This window comes from Mustela erminea, chromosome 4 (genome assembly GCF_009829155.1).
Source record: "Mustela erminea isolate mMusErm1 chromosome 4, mMusErm1.Pri, whole genome shotgun sequence".
NCBI lineage: Eukaryota > Metazoa > Chordata > Mammalia > Carnivora > Mustelidae > Mustela > Mustela erminea.
In genome coordinates this window covers 2,064,215-2,077,624 of record NC_045617.1, presented here as the reverse complement: position 1 = coordinate 2,077,624, position 13,410 = coordinate 2,064,215, and the positions used below count along the sequence as shown (strand labels likewise).

The 13,410-nt window shown below is 59.3% G+C and overlaps 1 protein-coding gene across 1 annotated transcript; it reads right to left on the bottom strand.

The window, feature by feature from the left end:
• Positions 1–60: 60 nt before the first annotated feature.
• On the bottom strand, positions 61–1,665 carry TTLL2 (tubulin tyrosine ligase like 2). Its single transcript, XM_032338401.1, is given in 4 exon segments — positions 61–248; positions 251–370; positions 373–966; positions 969–1,665. Coding segments are annotated over 4 exon segments (1,599 nt in total).
• Between the last annotated feature and the right edge of the window lie 11,745 nt (positions 1,666–13,410).

Genomic DNA, 13,410 nt, shown 5'->3' with positions numbered 1-13,410 from the left:
CCGAGCACGAAGGTCCAGGGCTGAGTCATTGATGTCCCCGTGAAGGGTCCCTGGTTTCCCTCAAAGCCCGTCACCTTCTTTTTGCTTCCATGTGCACCACGTGGGGATGCTGCTCTTCATGAGTTTCTGGAGCTCTTGGATTATGCTTCTGACATTTAATCCGTCCCTAGATGCTCCGAAAGTCGCTTCATTGAAAGGAAAAATGAGCACGAAATTCCCTGCTTGGAGACCCGGCACCTGCTGCTGTGCGAGGGGGCGCACGGGGAGACGCCGGTCTTGCCCACGCACGACTGACTGAGCGACATGAACAGAAGGAGCGTCTTATGAGAGGTCGAGTGTCTCCGCGTTAGCTCTGGCTTGGTCCTGGGGGTTCTTTTGTGGACAGAAGCAGGTCCTTCTTCCGGCTCGCCATTTCCCTCGGCTGGGACGCATGTTTATTTTCAGGGCCTATTTTTAGGGCTTTCTTCACGGCAGATTCATCCTTCAAAGTTCTACCCGTCCGCTGTAAGAGGGACTCAGAGGAGCGCACGCTGCCAGGCTTGCTGAGTCCGCCCGCGTGCAGCTTGGCGAGGGAGACGCTGCGTCTCCCCTTGGCACCGTCACGCGGTTCTGCCCTCTGGTTTCTTAGACTGCGTAAGTAAGTCAGCTCGATGGTGTCATGGATAAGTTTCCTCTTCACGGATGCGTCCGCCGAGCAGTCTATGGACAGGGCGGGGCTGAAGTTGACCTCCAGAAGCCATGGTTTCAAGTTGTCATCGACCAAAATATCAAAGCCAAAGAGCTCGAAGCAGTTGGCCGCGACGGGCACCGAGGGCGCGATGGCGAGCACCGTGAGAATCACCACGTGGTTGATCTTCTGCCGCAGGAGCAGGTCGTCCACGTCCCAGCTGCGGAGGTAAGAGAAGAACCTGCTGAAGGTCCACATGCTGCCGTGGCCAACCACTTCCTTGACCTTCACGTACGAGGCCCGCACTTACTGATGCTGCTGTTGGTCAGATGCGCATGGCTGTTCCGCAGGTTCCCGAGGTCGACCTTCTCCATGGCGAACCGCACTGACCCCTCCTGGTAGATGTAAATGGTCAGAGGCTGAAAGCCGGTGACACACGCGTAGATGCGGAGGTCGCATTTGTACCTGCCCACGAGCAGAGGGTTGCAGATGTATTTCTGCACGACGTAGGTGTCGTCGAAGACTAAGTCTTTGATGTCCCTGAAGAGGAGGATGCCCCTCCCGCGGGAGCGCTCCGCCGGCTTGCAGATCCAGCAGCTCCGCGCGCCGCCCGCCCCCGGCTTCTCCCTGAAGTACTCGGCCACGAACTTGCTGTAGTCGTTGGGCATCACGAACGCCAGGGGGACGAACTCGTCCAGGGCCGCGCCGTACGTCTTCTTCATGTGCCTCAGGTGTCTGGCCAGGTGGTCGTTCCTGGTGAGCCGGGTGGTGCCCGGGTGGTGGTTGAGACGTTGCCAGGGTTCGTTGTCGGCGTGCTCGGCCACGCGGAAGGAGGGGGCGCTCCGGTACAGGCTCCGGTCTTCCACGTCCTGCCCTCCCTGCTCAAACTTGTCCCACCCCCGCTCCAGCAGGACGCTCGGCACCGCTTCTGGGGTGCTGTCGTCAACGCGAAACACCAGCGGCTTCCCGGCGGGCCCTGGAGCTCTGTCCTCTGCCATGAAGTACGGTGTCCTTTTCTAGAAATCGAGAATCAGAACCACGTTAGCAGGTGGGCAGGGGGGCGCCCTGTAGGGGACTTTCCCATAAAAGACTCTATGTCCCACGGCCCACCGTTGGGTCTGTGCCTTTCCCACACACCAGACAGTCTCACCGGATGCCCGATCTCGGCTACCCCTGTGAAAACAGACCTGTCCTCCCTGTGTTCCGTCTGTCCAGACATCACCTGCCTACTTCGTCCTCATAGAGACCTGTTCCGAGTGTGGGCAGCTCCGACCGCCGCTACTCCTGAGGGCCGCCCTGCTCTGGTCCTGGAGGCGCAGTGGGTCCTCTTGGCCTAAAACAGGAACATTCTCTAGAGAAAGCAAATGTCAAGTTCTCTATAGTTAGATGAATTTGAATGTGCAAGAAACACACGAGACGCTGGCGTTAACATGGCTGGCAGGGGTCCTACTGGCCTGAGAAGCTCAAGGAGCTGTGACCACACACCTGTGACGGCCACCAGCACCTGCCCGGTAGCCCCAGTGGCTGGAGGTTCACTCAAACACGAGGTAACTTGCAAGAAAAATAGTTAAGAAAAATCTGACATTTTAGAGACTCATTCTGCACAAACAGGGATTGAAGATTGTGCCTCACAGTTTGCAACATACACAGAAAGGGCATATTCGACATTTTTCTGAGCTTTTTAAGACAGAAAATAAGATCGTTTTTGAGAAAATCAAACTGATGATGGGGCATGTTCCCTTATGACCTAGAGGGAAAAAAGTAATAAAGTCGAAGCTTCTTGGGGGAGACGTCGCGTCTTCCAAAGTCCTAAACAATGTGCTCATCAGAAATTCCGAGTTCAGGCCATTTGACTTGTTTCTCCCACAATGTTAGGGCTCTTCATGCCTATTTCGTCATCTAAGGTGGAATATATCATTCAGTGGAAATTCTGTGGTGTCGGAGAGATTTTGATCAATCAGTAAATAAACTTTTGTACCGTATTTTCCGTGAGGCTGGTCTGACCGGAGCGGAAGTGGGCGGGAAGCAGGGCCGCAGGGTCGGAGGGAGGCAGGGCCGGAGGGACAGAAGGAGGCCGTCCTGCTTGCTCACCCGCCCCCTTCTCCAGACTCGCAAGTGGGAAGAGTCAAGGAATGAAGGCGACACGTCGTCCCCCGCAACCTTGTTTCCGAGTCTGAAGCCAACCGTCGCGTCTGGTCCTGACACAGCTGACAGGCTGGGGCGGCAGCTCCAAAATTGTGTCCGAAGGGGCGTGACACAAGCAACGCCAGCAGCTGAACACGCCCCCGGCCAGTGCTGGTCCCGCTGTGACCGGAGGAGCGCACGGAACTGCAGATCCGGGTGGCGATGGAGAAAGTCAGTCTTCGCTGTTTACCGCACGTTTCAAACTACGTTCAATGACATTAAGAGGTATTATAGCCGAGAGTGTGTGTGTGCGTGTGCGTGCGTGTGCGTGTGTGTGTGTGTGTGTGTGCGTGTGCGCGCGGTACGTTCAATGACATTAAGTTCAGTGACATTAAGAGGTATTATAGCCGAGAGAGTGTGTGTGCGTGTGTGTGCGTGTGTGTGCGCGCGGTACGTTCAATGACATTAAGTTCAGTGACATTAAGAGGTATTATAGCCGAGAGAATGTGTGTGTGTTGCAGGGGGAGGAGACCCAGAGTCAAAATATTCAAGGTGGATGAAACGCAGTTGAACGTGTTTCTTCTCTTTCCAGCTCCGAGAAACAAGCCATCTTTCCCAAGCCACTTTGGTCAGGAAACCCTCGTGAGAGTCCGGTCCGCTGCTGTCTCACCGGAGCGGTGCGGGAAACACAGAGTCGGCAAACCGACAGCGCACAGCCCGCTCCTGGCGCGCTCCACCCCGCAGCGGGAGACGAGCCCGTCACTAGAGACCAGCGGCTGTTCCGGCTACAGCCTTGTTTCAGGGGGAGCAGCACCGGGGCTGGGAGCCTGGCCTTCTCCCGCTCCGCAGGTCCAGGCCCCGGGCAGACCGGGAAGTTCGGCTCCTGAGGCCGGTCTGCAAACTTGGGTTCCCCTCACCATGGAACCCAGAAGGCCACTCAGTCATCCTCTCACGAGGCGCGGGACGCGGTGAAGGACGCGGCCTAATGGGACTCTGGGCTACTCATGCTGCCGCTGGCCCTGGGTCCCTTTGCTAAGTGTCCGTCTTCCTGCTAAAATGTCGTCGAGAGACCAGATGCAGCATGAAATGTTTTCTCCACTGAATAAAAGTTCATCTGTAGCCCCTGAAATCTCTTTCGCTCTGCGCCTTTCAGACTTACAGGTCCCGATAGGACCAGATGGTGCTGACTGGAAACGCACTGGGGGTGGGGGGCGTAGGCAGAGCGACAGCAAGCGGGTCGGGACCCCGTCAGAAGCCCGCCCCGGGAGGACAGGGTCAGTCTGTGCCCGTGGCCGGAGGCGGCCACCGCGAGGGGTGGACACAGGTGTGAGGGCCGCGTGGGGAAGAGCCAGCGTCGGAGCCTCCCCGGGGCAAGGCACACTGTCGGGGACCATACGCGGCAGCCCGGGGCACACGCCCGTCCCCCGGCTCTGGCTGCCCGTAGGTATAAAGGAGAAAGTGCCCATTTTAAGGGAAGGGAAGATGTTCCTGTGAGTCCAGGTGTGGCCGTGACGCTTGCCTGCAGGGCCAAGCCTGCCTGCGGGAGGAACCCGGGACAAACCTTTGTGGCTTGCAGGCGCTGGGGCCACCCAGCCTGCGCCCCTTTCTGGAGCGGGACGGCCGAGCCAGCAGTCACAGCCTCGTCTCATCGCGGAAGACATTGTCTTCCTCACGGGTAAGAGGGAACTGTCCACGGAGGTTTTCGTCATTGCCATGTTCTTCCTCGGTCTGAGCTACGGGAGAGGAAGTCCTCTAGGAGGGAGGCAGGTGACGAGGTGACAGCGATCATGGCCACGGCGGGCCCGGCCACAGGTCTGCTCTCGCCAGCCTGCGTGGCCATGTGGTCCAGGGACAGAGGAGCACCAGGAAGTGCACACGTCTTCCCCTTATGGGGCCCAAAGGCTGGTCTCCTGCTGCTGAAAGCAGAGCTGAGCAGGGAGCAGGGGGAGAAGCAGTGAGGGGGGAGGCAGAGGTGAGGGGGGAAGGGAGGGGCAGGAGGGAGGAGGTGGGGGAGCAGAGTGGGGAGGTGACGGGCGGAGGGCAGGTGAAGGGGGAAGAGAGGGGAGGTGGGCGGAGCCTCAAAGCCCAGCCGAGGGTTAGAGGTGCCCCCGCCACGGGCTGATCCACACTAACGTCTGTCCGCTGCGTGGTGGCTCCGCGGTCACTGTCCTTCATGTATTTTGTAGGATTAAATATCACGGGACCTTTTTTGGGAGGAGGAGCCGAATGCCCGAGAAGATCAGGGCCCGGGTGGACCTGGACGGAAGCAGGGAGGCCCTGAAGAGGCAGGAAACACCCGAGAGCACCGCTGGGGTGCGCCACCGTCGAAAGGGCTGAGAGAGACCGGGCCCTGGAGGTGGGGCTTCAGGTCCAGAGGGGGTCAGACTGGGTCGACCGCAGAGCAGCAGCATCACGTGCCTGTCCCGCGGTGAGGAAAGGGGGCGTCGTGCTGGGTGATGGTTCGCGAATGACCGTGTCTGTGCTCACACACGTGTTCACACGGAGGAACCGCTGCCGGCTAGGCTTGGACGTGGGCAGCAGCCCTGGGGACGGTGTCTGCACACCACGCTCTCCGCACACCCACCTGCTGGGGCTGCCGGCGGCCTATCGAGTCTGGTGAGCATGGGGTCTGCATGTCTGCGCTCTGCGTCTGTCGCTGCCCTGGGGTCTCGGGGGCAGTCTCCCCCTTCCGGGGCCTGCAGGCCAGCGTTGATGGGGCAAGGCCATCTGTCCGCCTCACCCACTGAAGTAGGAGTTTACGAGGCCAGGGTATCCCCGCATTGGGCGCCATGTCTACTGGAGGAATAAAGGAAGGAACCAGCAGACCGGTGCAGGCCGGGGCCGGGGAGAGCGCGCGGGGATTACCTTTCTCCTGTAGATTAGAGAAATACGAGATAGCGCCCTTTTCCCTTCATTTCAGCCGCAAATAACACCGAATACAGATACCAGATTCCTACTCCATTGCTCTTTTCTGCTCAAGATCTTCTCTCCCTTTTTATAACAGTTTAACGTCCCCTTTGTCTAGGTCCGAAGCCAAGAGGTTTATGGATAACTTGGGCTTCTTGGACTTGAACACAAAGTTCAGTGGAAAATTCTATTCCCAATTAAAATAGACATCACCAAACCTGACATTGCACCAAATAAACTCTAGACCTTCCCGTCTTTTCTCCAAGTGCTTAAATCAGTCACTACATGGTTATCTGGGCATCTGGGCTTGTAAACTGTGACATACGAGCTGTGCCGGTGGGAAATTGGAATGACAGCGAATACAATGAAATTAATTAAAGATAAAATAACTTCTGTAATGAGGGTGGTGCCGGGCACTTTGCTAGCGCTGGCAGAGAGGCCCGGCTATTTCTCAAAGGCATCCGTTTATACTGATGGGTGCTTACACTAAATGATGAAGATATTGAATTGGGCTCACTGTGCTAAGGCAAAGTAACGCGTCACGCAATATAAGTGTCACATGTGAGCACACACGCGTGACATGAGAAATAGAATGTGACATGTTAGTTATTTTTAAATATTTGCCGCTCGTCCCGGACGGAAGCGGAGGCCCCGGCCACACCAAGGCCGCGGTTCTCAACCTGGGTGTAGGTGGGCTCCCGTCAGAAGAGCTCGCAGGGACCACAGACTTTATCCAGAAAAGCGGGCGGTAAGCACTCTCTCCCAGCGTGGAAACCCTTTATTTGGAATATAGTTCTCAGCCTCCCGGGGCCGCCACGCGGACTCCCGTGATTGGCCAGAAGTGTGTCCGGTAACGATGGTTACTAGTAACGTGTGCGTGTACACTCTCCCAGTTCCTTGCAAAGCGATCGTCATCTAGACACAGTCGTGCTGATTCGGTCGTGATCGCCTGCACTTCCAGGTGCTCTCTCCGGTGGGGGCCAAGCTTTGAGGTGCGGCCCGCGGCGGGGGCGCCGGGACGCGGGAGGCGCACGGCAGGTGCCCGGCCGCACCCCCGCAGACACTGGAAGCAGCTCGTCGGTCAATGAGGCTTGCTGGCGGGGGGTCCCCGCGTGGCGTTCCACCATGAGGTCATCCCCCACTAGAAACCACCCCCAAAGGGAGGGGCAGCCCCGGCCGACAGGACAAAGGCCACAAGCTTTCACCTCCTTCAGGCGAGGGACAGTCTGTGACCGGGAACGCTGCTGGAACATTCCCAGGGTCCAGGCCCGGTCTGGACGGAGGTCACGGCCACGTGCTAGAACAGAACCACACTCTGACTCTGGGAGTGTGACTCCGGGAGCAAGTAAAAGCCCAGAGAAGCAGGGCCGCGCCGCCGGAGACCCACGTCCTGGGGCAAGCCACATCCTCGAGTCTTCCTTGGCTGGGACTCGGCCGGTGGCCACCGAGACTGCTCCCAAAGGGCTGATGAGCTCGTTACTGTAACGATGGGACTTGATGACCTCCATGTCCCAGTTTGCTCTGTCCTGCGCTGTGGGGACACTCCCGGGCACACAGGATCCCGCGGCAGGGAAGTCGGCCACACACGGCGTTGCCATCGCCGCGGGAACTGCAGGTGCGCTGCTTCCCCCGGAAGACGGATCCCCGAACGGGAGTCCTGCGGGAGGGGCCCCTCCCAGCGAGTGCTCCCGCACTTGCCCTTCCAGCCAGGGACCCCGAGAAGGAATCGGAGCCCGTTCTCTGTCTGCGCACCCCTGTTCCAGCTCACTCACTGCCTGCGGGACCAGCAGCCCGCTGGGATCCAGCCGCGGCGTGAACCAGGTGGCCGAGGGCCACAGTGTCTGTCGTCCATGGACGGAGACGAGGACTGTTCGGGGGTCGAGGAGAGGATCCTCCTTGGGAGACCCTGAGCTCAGACGCAGCAAGGGCAAACCCAGATTCTGCCCACGCAGAGAACCTCGGTCTGCGGGTTCCCCAGGGGTTCTGCATCCCTCGTTCGCGTACAGAGGATGAGGGGCTGAAACCGCACCCATTTCTATCAAACCGTCCCTGCTCTCAGAACCTCAACCGCTGTGTCCGAAGCGTCTCCCGGGCCTTCGAGGGCATTACTGGGGATTTGCTCTACATGCCTCGAAGTTCATGTGCCCCACGTGGAAACCTGGTTTCCTTAACTTGCCTTCAGCCCTACCGCAAGTACAGAAACGCGTGCCGTCCCGCGGCACACAGGATGGCTCAGCGCGGCGGTTCTCACACTCACGAGCGAGCAGTTCACGCGTGCAAAGCTCTCCGTTTGTGTCAGCTCCGAACAGGCAGCGGCCATGGGCCCCCGCGGGGTTTCAGGCGGCAAAGCCGGACGGTGGAGGACGGCCCGACCCCTGCAACCATTTTTTTGTTTTGTTCTGGAAACGTTATCAACTTAAACTCAGAACTTTAATTATCCTCCGTCGGCGCCCACGCGCCGTTCCTTCACACCGATGACTGTTTTCTCATGAAAACCGCCGTGCCCGAGGGAAGACCGCGTCTGACTCCGCCGTGCCCGAGGGAAGACCGCGTCTGACTCCGCCGTGCCCGAGGGAAGACCGCGTCTGACTCCGCCGTGCCCCCGCCCGCCGATCGCTGCCCCCACTGCAACCCCGGGGAACGAACGGACGCGAGCGGAACAGGCCCGCCTTCCCAGGACTTGCGGGGTTCCGTCGGGCCCTTTGCACACCGCGAATGGGAAGCCGGTGTCTGTCTGTCCGTTTTGTCTACTGGACAGCCTCCACATATCCCATCTGCGTCGAGGCCGCACTTCTTAGCGTGCGGTTCAAGGCTTCCCCCGAGTCTGCAGCTTCTGTTCCGCGGAACGCGCACCCCGGCCCCGACGTCCCAGCACCGCACAGGAGGGTCGGGAGCCTGGGGTCCGGCACCAGCCGCTCGCTGTGGCCTCTGTGCGTCCCTACTTCAAGCCCCCCTTCCTCCCCTCCCCGGGGGCCCACGCCCCTCACATGCACCTTAGGGAAAACTGTCCCCTGCAGCCTTCTGCCTTCCAGGTGGCGTCTTGCTCTGCCCTGAAGCTGCGACGTCCATCCGATCTGGGAAAACACAGGCAGCTCAGGGTTCTGGGCCTGAATGTCCCCCTCTCCGAGGGGAGCCGCTGAGTTCCCGCCTTCACCCACCTGTCGCAGAATGTGCTGACCCCGTCTGTCCTCTTGGTGCAGACGCACACAGTAGGTGCGTGTCTGTGTATTTTCTGGACTGCTGAAATGATGCAAGCCAGCTGGGGGCGAAGGGCTTTTCCTCCCGAGTCCTACGAAGTCCGGAGCACAGGGGCCCTGGCGGTCAGAGCGCACGCGGGCCGGTCCCGGCAGCCCGGGCCCCCTGAGCTCTCGGGAGGGGTAGGTCCGGGATGGAGGCATGCACTGGGGCCCCTCCTGTGCCGGGCGTGACTTCCACGCACTTGTCCCCGAGCCTGGCTTGGGGTGAAGGCAGGCAGGAGCGATCCAAGGGGGTCTGTGGCTGCCTTCAGCCGCGGCAGTGCCCAGGTCAAGGGCAGAGCAGGAAGGACGCGGGCTGGTCGCTCAGTGATGCAAACCCACTCTCCTCACAGAGGGGGCACACAGCGCCTCAGGGGCAGGGCTGCGGGCGTCATCGGCACCTCCTCCACCTTCTTCCTTCTGCGGGGGCCACACTCAGCCTGGGCCTCCGTGGCCCTGTCAGCTGCAGACCAGAGGACACAGAGGGGCTTGGGGCGGTGGACGGATGGACCAGAAGAGGCGGGTGGGCTCCTCTGAGGGGCTGCCTGGGATCTCCTAGTGTTTTTCCCTGGTGGGATCTGAAAATAGATCATTTCCACACCGATGCAGTTGAGTTTGCAAAATGAATGTCTGTTTTCTTAAGCCAGTTTTACACCTGAGACCCGAGTCGGCACCATCCTTCCCGCGAGGCTGTGTGCTGCGCCCCGCGAATTTGTTCTGTCCCCGGACCAATGCGCCACACATCTGCCCAGCATTCGAGGGAGGCGCCGGGCCACGGACCTGTGTACTCGGCTCCCTCGGGCTCTGGCATCTGATCAGTCGATCAGCATTTGATGCTTCGATGCCCAGACCCTGCTACCCACTCGCAGCCCCAGTAGACCCCTCCCATGATAAGTAAAACTGCCCAACAGAACAACCAGGGATGTCAGCCACGCTGTAGACTTCCCAATTAGCACACCAAGACAAAAGTAATTCATCGTCTGCAGCCGACGAGGCATTTTTCTCTTTTGGTTCGACATGTTCATTTGTGGCTAATTATTTCCGGTCCCTATAGCCGCAGGCGCCGGTCAGTAACGTAGGAGCGGCGTCACGGAGTCCGTCCCCAAGCTGTCTTCACCTGCGCCCGATGACGGGGCATTTGGCCATCATTTGGGGAGAGGAACAGAGACAGGGTTGGCAATCCAGACAGGAGTGCGGAGGGTGTCTCGCCGAAATCAGCTAGTTTAGAGATCTACAAATTCTGAATTTGCTCAGTAGTTTAAAATCTTCCCCTTCGACGGGAGACGTTCACACGAGCTTCGGAGACCACCGGTAACTCTCGGAGCGAGGGGGCGGCTGCCGAGACCCGAAGAGACTCCAAGGGCCCGCGGGCAGTGCAGCAGCAGCGGCCGCGCTTCCCAGAGAAGCTTCATCCAAACGCGGAGCGTCCCTCCGTCGAATGCTGGTTTCATCCGAAATGAGCGTTCTTCCCCACGTTCTTCCGCTGGGTGGTTCCTCTGAATTTCTCGGGGGCCCAGGTCTCCATTGGCTCGCGTCCCCCGTGGGGTCCTGTCCCCCTCAGACACGGAGAGGTTCGGGGGCCTCCTAGCAGCTGACCACACAGGCCTCGGAGCTTGGGGTCAGAGGATGAAGCCACGACGGCGTCGCTCCAGGACCTGTCGCTCCTCTGCTCCAGGCGGAAGCCAACAGCCTTGGGGTTCGAGGTCCGTGGCTCTGGAGCTCACGAGCGTGTGCTGTTCACGGCGTCCATGTGGTCTCAACTTCAAGGGCAAATGCTCTTCATCCAAGACACACTTACCTTCTCTGACAGGCTCCAGAGGACGTTAGGTTATGATGTTTAAATCTAGAACTTTGGTGGCGTCCAAGGAAACACTGAACCTGAAAGTAGAACTTTTACCTTTTTCTAATACCCCAAGTCCTACCCACCAAGTGAGACCAAAAGTCACACCCCCGGTGGCTATTGGAAAAAAAATTCCTTCTATCAACTCCCAAGCCCAAGGGAGAGCCACGTGAGGAACAGCAGGAGCTCCGGGAACCTGGAAACCTCCCCCGCCCCTGCAGCCTTCCCAACCGGGGGCCGAGCCCTTGACGCGCTCCAGTTAGGAGCCACCAAGGACGCCAGACCTTGCTCCCTGGAAGGACAGTGGATGTTTACTGAGAATGGGTTTGTATTGGTTGCCGTGATCTCCTCAGTACTTCTTGAAGGACATTTACAAACATGATACTTTAACAATAAAAGCATAACCAAGAGAGGAATACATAGAATTAAGTACAAAAGGAGAATCTATAGTTTTGGAAGTTGTTGCCCCAGAGGAAGGGAGGGGCTGGGTCCCCACGGGGCTGCGCACGGCTGTGCTGTTTCCTCGTCTGGGGCTGGGTTTTATGGGTGTTTTCAGTTTGTGAAGTCTTATCAAGCTGTAATTGCACAATTGTACATTTCCTGTCTTTATTTCACAATTCGGTGGAAAGTTCCCCCAAAATTAAGTGCTTATATTTCAGCCAAAGAATGCCATCTGGGGTTCCCGCCATCAGCTCCCCTTTTAGTAGAAAAACGTCCAGGAGTTGAGAAATCCAGTTCTGCCCATTTCTTCATCGAACCAGCCCCGTGACTTTAATCTTGCCGATGACCCCTGCCTTCCCCATCACCGCGTAGGGAGGCTGAAGGACAGTGACCCGAAGGCCCAACATTTCAGCCGTGGATGAGCCTCCAGGCCCCACCTCGGGCCCCCGCCCCGGCCTCGTTTCTGGAGACCCTGTGGGAAGGGCTGGCAGTCCTCCGAGTCTCCACGCCTCTCCTCTCTTGGGGACGCTGGTCCCGGTCTTCATCCCGCAGACGCCACGGAGCTGCTCTGGCCATAGACACAGGTGACCTCACTGGGCCAAGTCAGGGATCCGTTCCTCGCTGTGCTCTGGCCCTAGCAGTCGGCACCAGAGCTGACCCGTCTCTGGACAGTCACTGAGCTCCGCTGTGTCGCTCTCTTGGGGCGCTTGTTTGTCCCACAGGCTCCTCCGGGTCGCCCTGACCTCTAAGCCTGGTGGGTGTGGGGACCCCGAGCGCAGGACTCTGCGTGCCCGAGGCCCACGCACCCGGGTGGTCTCCTCCTGCGCCTTGACTCGAGGCCCCTCTCCGTGGTGCTGAGGTCCGCGTTTCCCTCCCTCCCTGGTGCTCCCGACCCGGAGTCCAGCCTCTGCGTCTCACACACCCCACACCAGGCTCCTGGTTTCTGCCCCACGGGTCCGCTCCTTGGCCAACCTCCCCAGCCTAAGAAAGTGGCCACCCGACCCTTCCAAACTTCTGGAGTGTTCCTGGGCTCTGCTCCTCTCTCTACCACATCTCCTAGACTCTGCCTTGCGAGCACGTCCTTGGTCTGAGCCCCTGTCACTGCCCCGGGACCGCCCTGGTGCCAGCCACTGTCCTCTCGCTCCAACGATTCAGCACTTTCTAGTTCAGTGGCTTTAACTCTCTGTCTTACTGCTGCCCTGACTAGGTCTCCGCGGCCAGCAGCCAGAGGAGGCCTTTGAAAACTAGGGGTTCTCATGTCACTCCTGTCTCTTGTGGGGTCTGTGCTGGGGTGAATAGTCTCCCCGGCAAATTCATGTCCTTCCCAGAACATTCTAAGGTCATTTCAAGTGTCATTAGTTAAGACGGGGTCAGGCAGGGTGGGGTGGGCCCTCACTCCGCACACCCGCTGTCCTTATCAGAAGAGGCGGCAAGACTCCGAGATAGACGCAGAGGACAACGTATGTGACGACACAGACTCCAGGAAGCAGGCGTGTGGTGTCGGAGGCGGGGGCAAGTGAGGGCGCCACGAGCCATGGGACAAGCAGGACCGCAGGCAACACCAGGGGCTGGTAGGGGCAGGAGGGGTTCCCACAAAGGCCGTCAGGGGGAGAGCGGCCCTGCCCACACCTTGACTTTGGGCTCCCAGCCTGCAGACCGGGACAGAAGCAGCTCCCATGGCTTCAGCCACCCACACCCAGTTTTGCGGGTTTTATCGCTCAGAGTAAAACCCAGAGTCTCATTGGCCCGCGGGCCCTCCGGGACCTGCTCTGCTTCTGGGACCTGCTCTGCTTCCTGGCCTTGAGTTGAACTTTCCACCTTACAGCCCTGGCCGGCCCCCGGGCTGCGCCTCTGCCCAGCTGGGCTGTGTTCCTCTGGTCACCCCCGTTTCCCTCCCCACCCCACCTCTCGGAGAAGCAGGACGCTTCCTCCCGACCCAGACGTCCCTTCGCCGGTGTCGTCCCGAGCCGGTCCGCTGGCCCCGCTGCTCGTGCAGACTTTCCCCCCGGCTACTGCACGCCCTCTGCTTGGCACAGACTTCTTGAGGACGGGAGCTCGCGGCCAGCCCTGCTGTATGAGCCCAGAGCGACGCTGGACACCCACTGAGCGCACGAGCAAACACGCTCTCGTCGGCTGGACAGGCTCCTCGTGCGGCAAGACCTGTTCCGGGCACACCGGGCCTGCCTGGGCTTTGT